Here is an 18,253-nt window from a genome sequence, read left to right on the forward strand (position 1 = left end):
TTTCCTGTTGCACAGTCTGCATGGAAGAAGAGCCAAGTCATCTTTGCCTTGGGGTATCCATCCAGAGCCTGGTGAAGGTTTACCGTGATGACAAGAAACTGGCTGTAGATGGCCTTACACTGAATTTCTATGAAGGGCAAATTACCTCCTTCCTGGGACACAATGGAGCTGGGAAAACTACCACAATGTAAGAGGCAACATTGTTAAGGTGGGACAAACACCTTCCAGAGTCATGCTTCATTCTGTTGGTTTGCACTCAACTTCCCTTCTGTTATGTTTAGGTCCATCCTCACTGGGTTATTTCCCCCAACTTCGGGCACAGCCTTCATTCTGGGCAAAGATATCCGTTCTGAACTCAGCACCATTCGGCAGAATCTGGGTGTCTGTCCTCAGCACAATGTCCTGTTTGATGAGTGAGTCACACCATGCATTGCAATTTCCTTGTATATATTTTTTTCATAACTAGCAAAATTCCCAAGATTGGTGTGTGTAAGTGTGAAAGAGCCCCTTATAGAGCCATCCTAAGTTCACTGTGAATCTTACGTGTTGCACCCAAGTTAGGATTGCATCAGTGAATGGTATGTAGGGCACATATGGTCTTATCTCAACAGCATCCTCAGTGCAATGCTTTAGGCTTGGTCTGCACATGCCTAGGAAAAACATGGTGGAATGCTGAGTGGCAGAAATGACTGTTGCCACTTTAGAATGTAGGTAGTAGAACCACATTTTTGAAAGCTATCCTATGTTATTAACTCCCTGCAATTAGGAAAAGCCCCACACTAGGCAAAGGGCAGGGATGGAAGACAGATGACATGGAACAGACAATATGTGTGATTTTTGCCCCCTTCTAAAATGTGGTCATTGTCGCCATCACCTAGGCTGACAGTGGAGGAGCATATCTGGTTTTATGCACGTCTGAAGGGACTGTCGGAAAAGCTGGTGAAAAAGGAAATGGAGAAGATGGCCATAGACGTTGGTTTGCCTCATAAACTCAAATCGAAGACAAGTAAACTCTCTGGTAAGTTTCATTTATTCAGCGAAATACTAACTGCTGCTTTTCTTACCTGCCTACCCATAAAAGCATAATGAGCTTTTCTGCATCAGGCCAGAGACCCATATAGTCTACCAGTTGGCTTCCAATAGTGGACAAAAATCATCTAAGCCAGGGGCCATCACCACTTCTTAATGGCAACGAGTTCTATGAATTATTTATCAGCATGGGAAGAGCTGCTTACTTTTGTCTGTCCTGAGCCTACTGCCAATTGTTTTTAAAGGTGAACCTGAATCCAAATATTCTGAGAGGGTAGATATTTTCTCTCCTTCTGCTGTTTCCACACTATGCATAATGTATAAAACCTCTATTATGTATGACCTTAGTTATCTTTTTTCTAAACTAGTAAGCCCCAAACACTTTAGCCTTTCCTTGCTTAGAAAGTGCTCAAGTGCCTTGACAATTTTGGTTTCTCCCTTCTGTCCTCCTTCACACTCTACAATATCATTTTTGAGATGAGGCAACCGGAAATATACACAGTGCAGTCACACTGTAGATTTGTATAAAGGCATTTTCCTAGCTGTTTTACCCCTAATAATCCTTTATAGGTAATCAGCTTATTGTCCTGCCCCCCACCCTGCTCCATTATCATGATCTGGGCTGGTGCCAGGCATGACTGGGCCCTTGGGCACCAGCCTGCCCGGGCATACAGCTCCACCTACCTCTCTCCTGTCTTCGCTGCTGCACACACAGCGCTACCATCGACCAAGATGGCGGTGGAGGCTTCTTTTAGGAGCTGATGCCCCTACCACCATCTTTGTTGGTTAGGGGCATCAGCCCCTTAAAGAGGCCTCCGCCGCCATCTTGGTGGATGGCACGCATGTGCGCGCACGTGGTGTACCACGCATGCGTGCCATCAACCAAGGTGGTGGCAGGGGCATCAGCCCCTTAGAGAAGCCTCCACTGCCATCTTGGTTGATGGCAGCCCTGCATGATGATAGAGAGGTATGTGGAATGAGCAAATGGGTGGGCAGCCTGGAGCTCCCTCCGTGATCTGTGGCAGGAACCCTGCCATGGATTGTAGCAGGGGAGCGCTACTCTCCCACCCTAATGAGGGGCCCAACCTGACCTCCCTTTGGCACCAGCCTTGATCATGATAAACGCCAGAAGAGCCTGTAGTCCACTCCCACCCCACCGCCCACAACACCGCATCAGTTCATTATTGGAACCATAGGACTATGTGTGAATAAGCTATCAAATGCTACAGACAGAGCTCTCACCATCACCTCAGACGTAATTCCTTTTTATGGGGATAGATTCACACAGCAATGAATCTTCAACCATTGATTTATCAAGCGGAGTCCATGTGCTGGGGACACAAGACCTCTTGGATCAGTCTTCCCCAACCTGGTGCTCTCCACATGTTTTTGGACTATAACTTTCACCTTCCCTGATAATTGGCTGTCCTGTCTGACACTAATGGGAGCTGTAGTCCAAAACATCTGGAGGGCACCATGTTGGGGAAGGTTGTCTTAGACCTCCATACCTCCCTTCTACCACTGCATGCATCCCCATGAGTGCAATAGCAGCAGTTCTGCAGCCCATCTCCAGTGGAGCTGAATCAAACCTTAGATTAAATTAGATGATTCCATCTGGTTTTGCTTCATAGGTGGTATGCAGAGAAAGCTTTCAGTAGCTTTGGCCTTTGTAGGTGGCTCTAAAGTTGTCATTCTGGATGAGCCAACGGCTGGTGTCGATCCTTATTCTCGCAGAGGGATCTGGGAGCTGCTTTTGAAATATCGCCAAGGTACTTGCCCTTTCCTCTTGTGACCCAGTGAAAAGTTGCATCTGTGTTGCATGGCGGTTGCGGAAGAGAAAAGATGTATGTAGGGAAGGGCCATCGCTCGGTGGCAGAGCACGTCCTTGGAAGGCGGAAGGTTCCCAGGCTCAGTCTCCAGCAACTCCACGCAGGGCTGGGAAATACCCTGCCTGAAACCCAGGAGAGCTGCTGCTAGGGAGGGTAGACAGTATGGACCGAAGTGGACCAACAGTTTGACTGAGCACAAGGCAGCTTCCGATGGTGCATTTTTGTTTCCCTGTGTGCCGGCGTGAAATACATACTTGCAAGTGACTATAAGAAGATAGTGACAACTGCCTTTCTACAGTAGTGCCCTTTTCTTTAGTAACTGAGCAGTAATTGAGTTCTCAAAAGTACGTCTGTGCAAGAGAAGGCAGCTTACGCATGCATGTTGGATCATTGCTCCATTTAACATGCTGGTGTTTATGCCAACTGACAGCAGCTCTCCAATCGGTCTTTCGCGGCTCTGGTGACATTGAGCCCAGTACTGCCTGTGCTGCCTGTATTACCAAGCAGCAATCCCACATCTTAGGCAGAGGTCTTCCCCAGTTCTGCCACCAGATATCTTTTAACTAGGGATGCCAGGGGCTGAACCTGGGGCCGTCTGCATGCAAAGCATTTGCTTTGCCACTGAACTACAGCCCTTGATTGAGGTAGTGAAGCATAGTAGACAGAATACTGATCACACTTCTTGAGTCAACCTCATAATGATTTCTGGTAGGCTGCCGAAGGAAACAGACTTGCTGCTGCTTTTGTTACTGCCGTGTTTTTAATTAAGGGGCAGTAGCAGCATAATTTTCCAGCCAATCAGAATGAAAAATCCTGGACCTTGCTAGGAGCATAAGGAGCTGCATTATATGGAGTCAAGACCATTGTTCCATCTAGTTCTGCCTTGTACTGAAGCAGACTATTGGTTCATCTAGCTCAGTATTGTCTACCAGCAGCAGCAGGACTCCAGGGTTTCCAACAGGAATCTTTCCCTGCCCTACCTAGAGATGTCAGAAGTCGAACATCAGACTTTTTGCATGCAAGTGCGTGCCCTGTTTTCTTTCTGATGACTCCCTTGTGGTATTTCTGGCCTTTAGACGTTTTACACCACATTTTTCTCCTACTGCAGCCTTTCGGGGGGAAAAAAAGATAACTCTGCATGATTTGTTGGGGCCTAGGGATTTATAGACATTCCAATGGTTTATTCTATAGATAAAACACCTGAAATTGTAATGACAGTGGTTTTTATGCTTCCAGTTTCTGACAGATGATAAAATTTGTCCAGACGGGAATTATTTTACCGAGTTAGCTAACATATATATAACTGAGAAACAGATCCACAAATGGAACTGGAGAAGAAAGATAGGCAAATAGCCTGAGAGAATTATAATAGAATCGTAGAGTTGGAAGAGGCCTATAAGGCTATTGAGTCCAACCCCTTGCCCAATGCAGAATCCAAATTAAAGCATACCCGACAGGTGGCTGTCCAGCTGCCTCTTGAATGCCTCCGGTGTTGGAGAGCCCACCAACTCCCTAGGTAACTAGTTCCATTGTTGTACCGCTGTAACGGTTAGGACATTTTTCCTGATGTTCAATTGAAATCTGACTTCCTGTAACTTGAGCCCATTATTCCGTGTCCTGCACTCTGGGACGATTGAGAAGAGATCCTGGCCCTCTTCTGTGTGTCAGCCTTTCAAGGACTTGAACAGTGCTATCATATCTCCCCTCAGTCTTCTCTTCTCCAGGCTAAACATGTCCAGTCCTATCCTATTCTTTGTTTGTGTACAAATCTAAAAGAACTTTAAAAAGAACTTTTAAAAATCCTGGCCAAATGGCAAAATGTGGGGTTTTCTCATTGCTGTAAAATTAGCATGCCGTTAAAGTTGGTATGAATAGACGAAAATCCAGGGCTTTTAAAATTTGGGCCAAACTAGGTGAGTTAGTGGAAATCTGTGATAAGATTCCCGTCTCTGTAAATTTATTCTAACAGCAGCTGTGTGGGCCCCGAGATTGGATTGGGGCCATGGCACTTTACTCCATGATGTTTCCCTGATTGAACCTCCTCTGTCATAGCTGTCATTTGTCATTTGGAAAATATATGGGTACACAATCACTAAACCAGCCTGGTATATTTGGCTTCTCTTCCTGGTTTTCAGGCCGCACCATCATTCTCTCCACACACCACATGGACGAGGCAGACATCCTCGGAGACCGAATTGCCATAATATCTCATGGCAAACTATGCTGTGTTGGCTCGTCACTATTCCTGAAGAACCAGTTGGGGACCGGCTATTATCTGACCTTAGTCAAGAAGGATGTGGATTCCTCACTGAGCTCCTGCAGGAACAGCAGCAGCACTGTGTCTTACCTGAAAAAGGTACTGCTTTCAGAAGAGCTGTCTGGTGTGTTGCTGATTTTATTCTAAAAACAGTGGGGAAACTGGTAAGCCCTTCAAGTCCCATATCCTGTACCTTTTGGCCACAACCAGAAATAGTCTGTACAATAGAAAAGCTTGATTGTACAATTCAGTCATAGATGGGCCTTTTGTTTGAAGCCCTGAAGCAGCATTGCTAAGCTACATTTCTTGCTTTCACCTCTCTCACTGTATACAGGCTAGAAACTAAACTTGAAGTTCCTGCATGAATTGGGTCAGGGGTTGGCACTGGAGGCACCTGCCAAGGCCCATGCCCTAATAGGGCCCCCACTCCCAATCCCAACGGCCTCCTGGCCCTGCTGTTGCTGCCTGTTAATCTGCCATCTCTGAGTGAGCAAGCAGTGGAAGGAGAGAGGAAGAGTAACCTTGTCCTTTCACTCTGGGTAGTGGTGGTATGGACTGGGCCCAGAGAGAGAAGCAAGTGAACGGCAGCGGCGTGGGGCAAGAAGTGGGCACACTTGAGAAGGGGGTCCCACTAAGGGCATCTTGCTCAAGCATCCTCCCCAAAAAAGCCTGGAACTAGAACTACATAACTGTAGGATATCTCTGATCCTGTGATCCACACCATGTGGAGTGGAAAAGGCCTGCTACTCAGTCATGTTATGTTAGGGTTTATTTACATACTGCTTTTAGGCCCAAAGGCCCCCAGAACGGTGAGTAGAATATTAATACAATAAAAAGATAAAAGTACAATATATACAACAATCAAAACAATATAAAATAGCAAATCACCAAATACCCACCAATCACACTCACACATTTGTGAGTCATGTTCATTGGCCAAGTTAGAAACACGTGGTCTTCTTATTATTTACTGTATTTATATGCTGCCTCTCCTGCAAGGAGCTCAAGGTGGTGTACATGGTGCTTTCCCTCAGCATTTCCTCCTCGCAGGTTTCTCCTGGGAGGTAGGCTAGGCTGAGAGGCAGTGATTGGCCCAAGTGACTTCATGGCTGAGTGAATATTTGATCACCTGGGTCCTAGTCTAACACTTAACTACTACACCACATGGGCTCTTTAAAGACTCAGTAAAGTTCCTTAAACATCAATGCCCTACTGTTCTATGTTTCTTTTTTATGAGGGTTGCAATCTTTTTTCTTTCTTCTTAATCCGGACTTTATTCAGATAAGAGATAACTAGATCGCCCTTTCTTTTGTAATTAGGATGACAGCGTGTCTCAGAGTAGCTCTGATGCTGGACTTGGCAGTGACCATGAAAGTGACACCCTGACAATAGGTAAGGGATTTTAAAGGTAACAAAACATTCAGGTTGCTTCTTGTGTTCCAGCCTTTCAAAGTTTATGTTGCCAGAGTGTTGCTTTTATAAAATTATCATTGAGATTGCCAGTATCTGGGGATGTTTTTGCTTCCTAGCATCTCCTCCATCCCCCACCCCCCAACCTGCAGTACTGATAAATATTTATTATTTTATTTATTTCCACAATTTATATAACTCTTAACACCATAGTCTCTAAGCAGTGTGCAATAAGGTTACAAAAGGTACACTTGGGTAAAATAAAAACAACTTCACTTAAAATGCCTTCTGAAATGAAAAGGTCTTCACCAAGCGCTGGAAGTTCATCAGGGAGGGGGCCTGTTTGATCTCAGCTGGGAAGGAATATCACAGAATTGGGCCCACAATACAGAACGTACAGCTCCTGGTGGATGCAAGTGGATAAAATAGGTTGTCTGGTTCAGTTACCTCAGACACAGCGAACCAAACCATAGGAAGGCAGTGTAATTTGCACTGGGGTAAATTATGCCAGTCTGAATTACTCCCATTCCATTCAGGAGCAGGGTACTGCTGGCTAAGCCGGCCCGAGCCTGGCAGCAGGGAAACAAGCTTTTAAAATACAGTTTGACATACAACACCCTTTTTGCCATTGTAACTTCTGCTGGGTTGCTAGTCACATGACTGAGCTTAAGCGAGTTTGGAACAGGTGTAAGTCTCCCCCTGCCCCATCCCATCCACCCCCTGCCACTTCCCCCAAACGCCCCTTTTCAGGAATTCTGCTGGCCTCGGCTGAGCTGGCTGAGCCCTGGCTCAACTCGGATGGAGGACTTAGGCTGCCATATCAGCCAGAGATCCTCCTATTCCAAACTGTGCTCATTCTCGCGGATCTTAGATTTTGATTGCACCCTATGTGGTTTACATAAAATAAAATATAAATTAAAATTATTGATAAAAGTCAGAGTCAAAAATAAGTTAACCAAACATTTTCAAAATATAAATAAAACCAGCACCTAAAATATACATTAAAATATACATTAAAGATAAAATTATATATTGAAATACATGCCAAATTTGCATATCTGGGTAGTCTTGACTAAACAAAAACATTTTTAGCAGCTGCCAAAAACAGTACAGCAAGAGAGAGGAAGGGCGGGATATAAATAATAATAATAATAATAGTAACAACAACAATATTAATAACAACAACAATAATAGCTCCTGTCTAAAGTCAATGGGCTGGGAGTTCCAGAGTGTAGATGCTGCCACATTAAAAGATTGATTCCTTACAAATGTATACTATAAGCCTACAGGCAGAGACTGTATTTTATCTTTCTTGGTACAGTGCCCAAAGATACAAGCACCACTGAAATTGAATATCTCAAATGTTAAATAATCCTTGCTTGTGACTAGTGTGATGTCAGCAGTAAACTGTCAGCAGTGGAGGAATCTGATTATATCTTGGTTCTTCCAGATGTGTCTGCAATTTCTAATCTCATCAAGAAGCATGTCCCTGAAGCAAGGCTGGTGGAAGATATTGGCCATGAGTTAACTTACATTTTGCCATATGAAGCAGCTAAAGAGGGAGCTTTTGTGGAGTTGTTTCATGAGATCGATGACCGCCTCTCTGACCTGGGTATTTCCAGCTATGGCATTTCTGAGACTACTCTGGAGGAGGTATGTGAGCCATGCACTTTTTGTGCAATAGAAGCAATTCTGAAAGCATGTGCTCATTACATGTCCAGGCAGAGCCCATGGGTCATGCAACTGCCTCACCACTTGCTGTGATTTAGAAATCCTTCTTTCATGCACACTTGGACTTGTATATGTTCAGTGTGTCTTTTTATTCCCTTTCCAAGCATAAGCCGCATGCATCTCCACATTTCATCACAAATGTGTCCAAAGCATTGTATAAAAAGTGACTTGCTATGTTGTGTGAGGGACTTCTTTTTAAGACTCAAAAGTCCTGCTGCACATTTGGATCTACTCCTGCTGTACATTTGGATCTATCAACTTGGGGTTCTACTGATATCTCCTGTGACATCTAGATGATGCTAATGTGTCTTTGCTGATGTCCCCGAGAGCCAGTTGCTGCAATCAGAAGAATCAAGTGGCCACACTCTACTACTTCATTCTGCAGTTTGGGAGGCTAAGAACAGAGAAAGGTGCTTTACATCATATGACCACTGGATTGTCTAGTTCAGCCTTTCCCAACCAGTGTGCCTCCAGATGTTGTTGGACCACAACTCCCATCAGCCTCAGCCAGCATTGCCAATGGTCAGGAAAGATGGGAGTTGTGGTCCAACAACATCTGGAGGCACACTGGTTGGGAAAGGCTGGTCTAGTTCAATATTGTCAGCACTGATAGCCAAGGGTTCTCCAGGGTTTCTCGCCTGGCCCTTTCTTGAGATGCTGGGCGTTGAACCTGGGACCTTCTGCATGCAAAGCATCTGCTCTGCCATTGAGCTATCAGCTCCCTGCCCCCCATCGTTGTTGCTGCTGTTTAATATGCATGGAACTGCTTTGTTTGTTTATTTCTTTGTAAATATATATACAATTTTTTGAGGTAAAAGGCATTTGAAGCAGTTCACAACAACAAAAATACTAATGCATGCTAAACTATATATTAAAACTAGCTTTTCTTTAAAAAAAACACAGCAGCATAATTTTTTTTAAAAAACCCAGAAAGCCTCAATTGAGCATGGGTAGCAATCCTCTTCAGAGAGAGAGTTCCATGAAGTGGGCAATCCTACTTGTAAAAGGTCTATTTCTGGTTACAGATAACCCTTTCCATGGCAGATCATGAAAATGTTTGATTCCCCCATCTGCAACCTGAAAGTGTTCATCTGGGAGAAGCTTTGTCACTTGATTCTCCTGCTCATATTGAATTGCAACCAATTTGCCCTGATTTAGAGGTCTCACATGTTTTGAAGTGGGAGGGTATTACAGAGGACCTTGGGGGAAAATAAGTCCCTGTACAAAGCTGCTTGTAATGCCAACATTTCTGTTTTTCAGATATTTCTCAAAGTAGCAGAGGATCATGGTGTGGATACAGAGACATCAGGTGAACATGATATTTGTAGATATAAATTTATGGAACATGGTGCTGTATCATTTTAGGGCCTATTTAGATATTATAGGCCCCCAACATGAGGGCTGTCAAAAATGTTTTCTACATGGCAGTACTTCATGTGTGCCCATCCTGCATGCAGTCCTTTTACTACGTTGATCAGCTCAAACACAAAGTTCTCGCCAAGCACAAAGAAATTCCATGTCAGCATTAGTGACCTCCAGGACTATGTGGTGCTGGTGTGGTGATTTTTTAATGTGATTGGACTGATGCAGGTATAAGCAGTGTTCAAATGTTCTAGTTTTCATTTTGGGGTAGCTTTGGTTGAGGGCTGTATCATTTGAGTTAGCCCTTAGCATGGCTGCCGAGACGATTCACAAACCCATCAGGCCTGTACCATTAGGCAGAGTGAGGCAGTCCACTCAGGTAGCTGCTTTGGGGCGTCACGAGAAGGCAGCAGATGATTAGCTCTTTATTATATTTTGTTGTGTGTTTATAGCTAGGGAAGGGAGAGGCACTTGCGGGTTTTCTGCCTCATGTTCCAACATAACTTGACCTGCCTTGACTGTGCACCATAGCTTGTGAGGAGCAGGGGCATTTGCCTCTTCACCTCAGGCAACAAAATGTTTTGGACTAGCCCAAAAAACCCCAGGGCCTAGAGGAAGGATGGGAAACCTACTGGCCTCCAGATGTTGTTGGATTCCAGGACACATCAGCCCTAGCCAGCATGGCCACTGGCCAAGGATGATGGGAGTTGCAGTGAAGCAACATCTGGAGGGCCACTGGTTCCCCACCCCTGGTCTAGAGGAAACATGAGATTCCACTGTAAACTCTGGTGTCCCTTACCTTCTGTTTCATTCTCCAGTTATGAGCCAAACTTGCAGGCGACACATAGTACTTTTTTCTGTATTTGCCTTGCTCCTTGAAGTACACATGCATCGCGTCCTTGAAGCTGCCTCTGCTTTCCTCCTTGGGTGGGCTTCCTTCTGTTGAGCAAATGAAATGAAATGGAAGCCCACCAGAAGGAATGCATCGACAGCCGTTTGTTAGTGGTACTTCTCTAATTAGAGTAGAAGAAAGTGGAGTTGATTTAACAATTCTGATGAATCTCAGAAAGCTAACTTTGAGCTTTTATTTTCAGATGGCACATTACCAGCCAGAAGAAACCGGGTCTTTGGAGACAGGCAAAGCTGCCTTCGTCCATTCACAGAAGATGATGCTTTTGATCCCAGTGATTCTGACATAGACCCAGGTAAAAAGATGAAAAGGGACTGTGTCTGTTTCATAGAACCAGAAGAGGCCTCCTTCTACTCCCAGTGTGGCAGGAAATCCAGAGCTACAGCAGCATCCCCAACCGATTGCTGCCCAGCCTCACTTGAAAACCTCCAGGGAGGGGGAGAACCCACCATTTGTTTCCTTTTTACTGAAGTATGATAGTAAAAAAGTATCTTATGTTCAGTGGCTAAAACACAGTTGTTAATTGGCTAAGGGGTGATACAACACCATACCTGTTAATCACTTGATGAGCATGTTTCAGATGAAGATTTAGATGAGTGGAGGGGCCAGCACAGGCAAATGCGTCCCTTTCCTATCCTCTTATGTTCAAAGCTCTTCAATGGACATCACACATTCAGCTGTGCATCAAGCGCTGAGTAATCAAGGGATGCCCATTTATACGTGAACCTTCTCTTAGCCCCAGTGCAGCCAAAACAAGCAAACAGCACCAAAGATGTAGCTAAGTGTGGAATGGACCAAAAAGAGCAGTTCCAAAGTGTTATGTCCAGAAGTTTATAACTACAAGTTCACAATTTCAGAAATGCAGTCACAGCATTGCCTTTGGCAATCATGAATTCTTTGGGGCAGCTGCCTGTCCAATCCCTGCATAATGTGAAGCATCCCTTCCCCAAAATTATCCATAAGTCACTCGAAGAAGTTGGAAGAGGGAAAGGATCTATTGCAATGTGCAGTGCATGGGAGCCAGACCCTCCTTCCCCTCCCCTCCCCTGAGTCTTCTGGCATCAGCAAAGGACTGGGGAGAGGGAAGAGGTTGACTTCTTGCTTTGGGGATTCCCTCTTGTGTCTTCTGGGCTCCCTTGGGAGGAAGGGTGGGATATAAATGTGATAATGCATAAATCAATTGTGTGTTTCTACAGAGCATGGCAGGAAGAAGGTGGCTGGCCCTTCCTCTCCTCTGAGTCCTCTGCATATGCCAGGAGACTAAAGGGAAGGAAGCAACCACAGATCACGGCTGGCTGTGGAGGCCAGCCAAAATGTATTATTGATTCATATGCAAGCCTGTTAGATTAGGGATGTGAGGGTTCTATGTTGTGTTGCTACCTCTGTGGTTTCTTCACTTACACCAAAGGCAAGAGAAGCAAGCATGTCTTCGACCTTGAGGGCTGTAAGAACATTTGAATGACATAATAGATTTCTTTCTGTTGACGTATTCATACTTCCTCTTGCATCTGCTGAATATGTTAATACAGAGGAGGCATCACGCCTGGGGGAGATGGCTTGGCTTAGGTAAGAGGAGTGAACATCTCATGAACTGCAACTATTTGCCTACAGAATCCCGAGAGACTGACCTGCTGAGTGGGATAGATGGCAAAGGATCCAGCCAGATTAAGGGCTGGAAGCTGACCCAGCAACAGTTTGTGGCTCTGCTTTGGAAGAGACTGCTTATTGCCAAACGTAGCAGAAAAGGTTTTTTTGCCCAGGTGAGATGGTTTCTGCCTGCCACAAAATGGGGGATTGTATTTCATTGGCTTACTAGAAGCCATTTCTATTTATGTTTGACAAATGCATCATTTGAGACTGATTTTGTCTGCAACCAAGTTTTCACCCAGGCTGTTTTCAATATTTGATAGGATCTGGTTAGCTGACCAGCAGTTAGCGTTATGCAGTATCTGACAGCTGACATAAAACAGCAAAACAGATATGAAGTTTGTTTGTTTAGCCAATCTAAACAGGCCAGTTTCAAATTTTGATAGTGAATTTTGTTTGACCTCATTGCCACTGGAGGGCAATCTGCATTTTGATGAGCAAGTTGACACTGCTGTCGGTGTCCTGATTTAGAAGAGGGGAGAACTGAGTGCCTATTTTCATAGCAGTGTGAGGGAGGGGGCTTTGTTACTTCTCAGAACATTTGAAGACAACTTCTCTTTATCCTCTCTCCCTTTTTGATTTTTCAGATTGTCCTCCCAGCTGTCTTTGTTTGCATTGCTCTCGTGTTCAGTTTGATTGTGCCTCCCTTTGGTAAATATCCCAGCTTGGAATTACAACCATGGATGTATGATGAGCAGTACACATTTATCAGGTATGTATTAAACCAAGGGGGGTGGGGGGTAAAATAAAATGTAAGGTGTGTGATGGGAGCTCTGGCTGTTTTTGTTGCTGTTATTACCCAGCCTTTCTGCCCAAATAAAATCACCACTATACCAAACAATAGCGTAATAACAATGAAGCACACATACTGTTGTTTGAAGCAAACTTGTCATCTCCCTGAACACTTCTCTGTTCCTATGCCTCTGTTCTCTCTGCCTGCACAATAGCATAGGATCCTGATGGTGTCTTTTTTTAAAAAAATGAATCCATAGCAATGATGCTCCAGAAGACATTGACACCCAAAAGCTTTTGAATGCTCTCCTGAACCAACCTGGTTTTGGGACCCGCTGCATGGAAGGATACTCCATTCTGTAAGTGGAATCTTTGCAAAACTCTTGTGAAAAGTGGGTGGGTGGGAAGAAGAAGTCTGCTTGCCTAAGCAAATTCATGCTGCTTCTGATTACCTTGGAAATCCATAATGAATCTATGTGAAATTCTTGTCAATGCCTTGATCCTGTGGAGGCTGCAGAAGGTGGAATTGGCTGCAGAATGCAGCTTATGAAAATCTCAGCTTGCAACTTTAGCATGGTGGTTATAATGATATGCTTGGAAGTGCCTGCTGTGGAGAAAGCCTGATAAAATCTCTGCAGCCGAAGGAGTTAATGAATACGCTTTCCAGTGTCCTAGGGCAGGGCTTCAGTGCCTTCTGCCTTCTTAACACTCATGGCATGGCACTATTATAGCTATCACTTGAAGCATGAAACTAGAACTGAAGGTTGTAAGTTTAATGAACCATATTTCCTCAGAACCAAAATCTACTTCTAGTGCAACTTGTTAAGTGAAACAGATTGACTGACCACAACAATTGCTAGTGTGTGGCCGGTGACAGGCAACAATTCTTATTAACCCTGCCAACCTGGAGGATGATAGGATTTCTGAAAAGTTTTGATGTTGTCCCGCCTTTGCTGTTCTGTCTTTTGTGTAGAGATACTCCTTGCTCTTTGGGGGAAGACGACTGGAGCACCGCTCCTGTGCCCAAGACAGTCATGGCAATCTTCCAGAATGGCAACTGGACTATGGAGAACCCCTCCCCATCTTGCATATGTAGCAATGAGAAGATTAAGAAGATGCTTCCTTTGTGCCCTCCAGGGGCTGGTGGCCTGCCTCCTCCCCAGGTACAAGATTCTTTGGCTTTTCTTGCCTGCTGGTGCTTGAGAATTGCAGTGAGTAGGTAGAAAGGTTAACCCTTGGGACTAACTTTTTGCCAATACTTATGAAGCACACCAGGCAACTCAAACACCCAGTGATAGATTTATAGATAATATCTGTATATTTGAATATAACATTTTGGAATTTGTACAACAGAGACTTTTAAGCTATTGACAATAACTTGTCAAAACATTCTCATTGTATCCTGTATTATTTCAGAGTAAAGGGTCACCATTGTAACTACAATGAGTCTCCAGCATGAACTGAACCTTCCAATGGACACCTAAAATACATTTTTGCTCAAATACGCATCAGTGGCCTTGTCCTGTCCCCTCATTATAGCTATTTCTTGTTTTTCCGATCGTTAGCTTATTAAAGTTCTGTCAAGTTTCCAACCAAAGCTCTGTGTTTTTTTATAACACAAGATTTTGGGTAGTCCAGATGAATGTCAAATGGCATCAAAGGTATTTTGTTAATAATAATGCTCTTGATTTACCTTTTGGGCTTCTTCTTTTTTCCCTATTGGACACAGAGAATGCAGAACACCACAGACACCCTGCAAAACCTGACAGGCCGCAACATTTCTGATTACCTGGTGAAGACTTATGCACAGATAATTGGTAAAAGGTACGGCTGCACATTATGCTTTATTTCAGGGGTAGCCAACCTGGTGTCCTCGAGATGTTCTTGGACTCCCACCTCCCATTAGCCCCAGCCAGCATGACTAATAGGCAGGGATAATGAGAGTTGCAGCCCAACATCATCTCGAGGATGTCCTGCTTTACTTCATTACTGATTCATTTTACTGAATGGAAGAGGACACGCTCTTTGCCTTCTCAGTATGGTGGGTGGGTGACTCTTGTAGGTGGTGTGTCTAATGTAACAAGTGCTTTCTCCTCTTTTTTTTTACATCCACAGTTTGAAGAATAAGCTCTGGGTGAATGAATTCAGGTATTTCTTTTTGTCTTTCTTTTGGTGAAGCTTGCTCTTTCCCACATGTCCCACCTATACCTCTTTCAAAACAATACTTTTATCTGTAATAGGCTTACAGTGTAAGATCATTCTCTGCCCAATCATCATTCACCCCCTAATGTCACGTATCTCAACACTGGGAGATGATGCAAGTCACTGGTGTGTATGAAATGCTGTCTTTGCCTGAAGACATGCAAGAGACGATGTTGCCCAGATGGTACTGGGATTTCAAGTCCACGTTCGGCCCACATGATGATATTCATACAAGCATTGGAAACCCTGAATGCATGAAACTATTACTAGCATCACTCATCATGGATGGCTAGCATATCACAAAAACTTATGTTGGAGTCCTGTTTGGTTGGGCATCCCATGCAGGAGATAGTGGCACCCTTAAGGGAACAGATAAGAACATAAGAGGAACCACACTGCATCAGACCAAAGCCCTATCTAGTCCAGCCATACTGTATTCACACTGGCCAAGCAGATGCCTACGATAAGCTCACAAGCAAGACATGAACATAATAGTGCTCACTGTAATAGTGAATGTCTAAGTAGTCGTTCATACAGGACAATTTTCCAAGAAGAAAAATGTTGTGATGGATACTGTTAGAGGTCACATGTATGCCAGTATCACCATGCGGGCATATGGTGGGAATCTGCCACCAGTCAGGCTTTCCAATGTGTATCCACAAATTGACATCTATATGTCAGAGACTACCGTACATCATTATTTTATTTTTTATTTTTGCTCAGTATGGGACTCCAGAGAGCTGTGCATCCCAAGAATGTAATCTCTTTTTCATGAGAAGCAGACCAGAATTGCAAGCCTGAAATTGCTTAGGGGAAAAGCAGAGGTCCTTTAATAGAGGGGAAAACTCATGCACAACAACCATAAGATTCAATCTAGGCTTTAATAGTGGTTTTAACGCATTCCTAGGTATGGTGGCTTTTCATTGGGAGCCAGCAGCTCCCTTGTGCTTCCCCGACGTGGAGAAATTAATGATGCCATTAAGCAAGTGAAGAAAATCTTGGAAATAGCTAAGGTAAGCATATAGACATCTCTGTGCTAAAATAAGTGGCATGGGCCTTGCCACGTCATTTGGCATGCAGGCAATTAGCATGTTCATCAAAGAGATTCTGATCTCTTGGGATAGGAGCAGGCCCCACTGAACTCAAGGGTACTTCTGAGTAGACTTGAATTGGGTTGTGCTATAAGTGGCCCAACACAAGCATATTCCAATTTGCGTCCTTTATTTTTTTAGGGGAGCTCTGGAGAACGCTTCCTTAATAGCCTAGCGAGCTTCATGGAGGGCATGGACGCAAACGATAACGTAAAGGTAATTCCATCTCATTGCTCTGGGTTCTGGTAGCCAGATTCAGGCTGTTCTTAAATGTCTACAGAAGTGTCTCTCAGGCTCTTAACAGCGGAGGCACACTTCCCTGTGACATCCCAAAGCCTTTCCTTTTATCGTATGGGGGCTCAACCTCAGAGGAGCCTGCCTCCTATGTTTCTGTATGATTTCCTGACCTGGGTATGCTTGTTATTTGTAGAAGGCAAACCCAGAGCAGTGAGTGACACAGAGCTTCAGCAGGTGGCCTCATCTGAGAATGGGGTAATCCTACAATGTCTCTGTATCAGGAGTAGTTTCTCTGATCCCATGACACCCAAGAAAGACTCATAGCAAAATTAACTATGCCTTGAAAAGGCTGATCGAAGGGTAATGAAACTAGAGCAGTAAACCATACAGACAGCAGACCTAAACATACATAATAGGTCAGCCATTGCTAACTTGGTGCCCTCTAGGTGTTTTGGATATAATTTCCATTGGCCCTGGCCAGCACTATAATAGGGATTAAGCCCCAGTAAACATAGAGTGGCTTACCTGAGTAAATATGCAAAGGTTTGTAGGGATGGAGATGCCACAGGCATACATTTTGGGATCATAGGTGCTTTTCATTATTTAATTTACTCATTTTCTTGTGGCACATGTTTTAGAATTGTTTGCAGGAGGATATGTTTTCTTTAGGGAGGGGTCAAGTGTGCTAAGGGCAGGATGATGAATGACGATTAGTGGAAGCAGCTGCCCATCAGGGTTTTGCCAGAACTCTTACTCAATCAGCCTACCTTTTGCCTTATGTTTGAAATTAATCTGGTAAGAGAAATGGCCAAACTCACGGTAAGCCAATGGGGAGCACTTATGATTTGATCCCCAAATTTGCAAGCTTCTGCCCAATGGCTGGTGTTTCCTCCCCATTAATGTCAGCGTGTACCCTTTTCAGGTGTGGTTCAACAACAAAGGCTGGCACGCAGTTGGCTCCTTTCTCAATGTGATCAACAATGCCATTCTCCGGTCCAACCTGCAAGATGGAGAAAATCCCAGCACCTATGGCATCACAGCCTACAACCATCCCCTGAACCTCACCAAGCAGCAGCTCTCTGAAGTTGCCTTGTACGTCTTGGAAGGGGGTGGATGGAGGATAAGGGGAAAGGGAACAGGGAAGGGGAGAGGGAGATCATCTCTTGAAATCAAAGGAGAGCAAGGTCTATGGCTCCAGTGATATCAGCCCAGGGCTGTGGTTAAAGCTGGCCTTTTCCCATGGGTATTCCTAACCAAGGGTCCTGCTGAGCAATGGATATCCAATCAAATGGAAAGTCAGTTTCTCACCCTTTTGAAATTTCTCTTGCTCAGGATGACCACGTCAGTGGATGTTTTGGTCTCCATCTGCGTCATCTTTGCCATGTCCTTTGTTCCGGCCAGCTTTGTGGTTTTCTTGATCCAGGATCGAGTCTCCAAGGCCAAGCACCTGCAGTTCATTAGTGGTGTGAAGCCAGTTATCTACTGGCTGGCCAACTTTGTATGGGATATGGTAAGACTATATCTGCTTCTTTTTTCTCCCTTGTGGCCTTAGAGAGAGAAAACATATTCTAGTAGACAATGCAGCGCTCAAGTGTGTAGCGTGTGGTTATCTTTACACTCTGACTTGTTAAAAGGGTAATACAGGCCCTCACCAGAAGTAGCAGGTGGTGATTCAGGAATGCAAACTCTCTTCGCATGCAGAGGCTTGTCTCCCCACACGCACACACACTGGGTATCCAAGAATGGCTTGCCATTTTCATAATATGTCAGGGGTGGGGAACCTCATGCCCTGGGACCAAATGCAACCCTCCCGGCC

General features: G+C 44.5%; 1 protein-coding gene across 4 annotated transcripts in view; it reads left to right on the forward strand.

The window, feature by feature from the left end:
• Positions 1-18,253, forward strand: part of ABCA1 (ATP binding cassette subfamily A member 1) — a 134,493-nt gene that overhangs the window by 99,114 nt on the left and 17,126 nt on the right. For all 4 annotated transcript variants that reach the window (XM_061633173.1, XM_061633193.1, XM_061633184.1 and 1 more), the window contains 19 exons: positions 16-187; positions 282-413; positions 879-1,018; positions 2,661-2,798; positions 4,994-5,214; positions 6,435-6,507; positions 7,976-8,178; positions 9,517-9,565; positions 10,713-10,823; positions 12,140-12,288; positions 12,763-12,887; positions 13,168-13,266; positions 13,881-14,070; positions 14,637-14,731; positions 15,023-15,055; positions 16,017-16,122; positions 16,342-16,416; positions 17,360-17,529; positions 17,770-17,947. In XM_061633173.1, coding sequence (XP_061489157.1) covers positions 16-187; positions 282-413; positions 879-1,018; positions 2,661-2,798; positions 4,994-5,214; positions 6,435-6,507; positions 7,976-8,178; positions 9,517-9,565; positions 10,713-10,823; positions 12,140-12,288; positions 12,763-12,887; positions 13,168-13,266; positions 13,881-14,070; positions 14,637-14,731; positions 15,023-15,055; positions 16,017-16,122; positions 16,342-16,416; positions 17,360-17,529; positions 17,770-17,947 — 2,459 coding nt within the window. The remainder of the gene's footprint in view (positions 1-15; positions 188-281; positions 414-878; positions 1,019-2,660; positions 2,799-4,993; positions 5,215-6,434; positions 6,508-7,975; positions 8,179-9,516; positions 9,566-10,712; positions 10,824-12,139; positions 12,289-12,762; positions 12,888-13,167; positions 13,267-13,880; positions 14,071-14,636; positions 14,732-15,022; positions 15,056-16,016; positions 16,123-16,341; positions 16,417-17,359; positions 17,530-17,769; positions 17,948-18,253) is intronic.

Source organism: Rhineura floridana, chromosome 1, assembly GCF_030035675.1.
Source record: "Rhineura floridana isolate rRhiFlo1 chromosome 1, rRhiFlo1.hap2, whole genome shotgun sequence".
Lineage (NCBI taxonomy): Eukaryota > Metazoa > Chordata > Lepidosauria > Squamata > Rhineuridae > Rhineura > Rhineura floridana.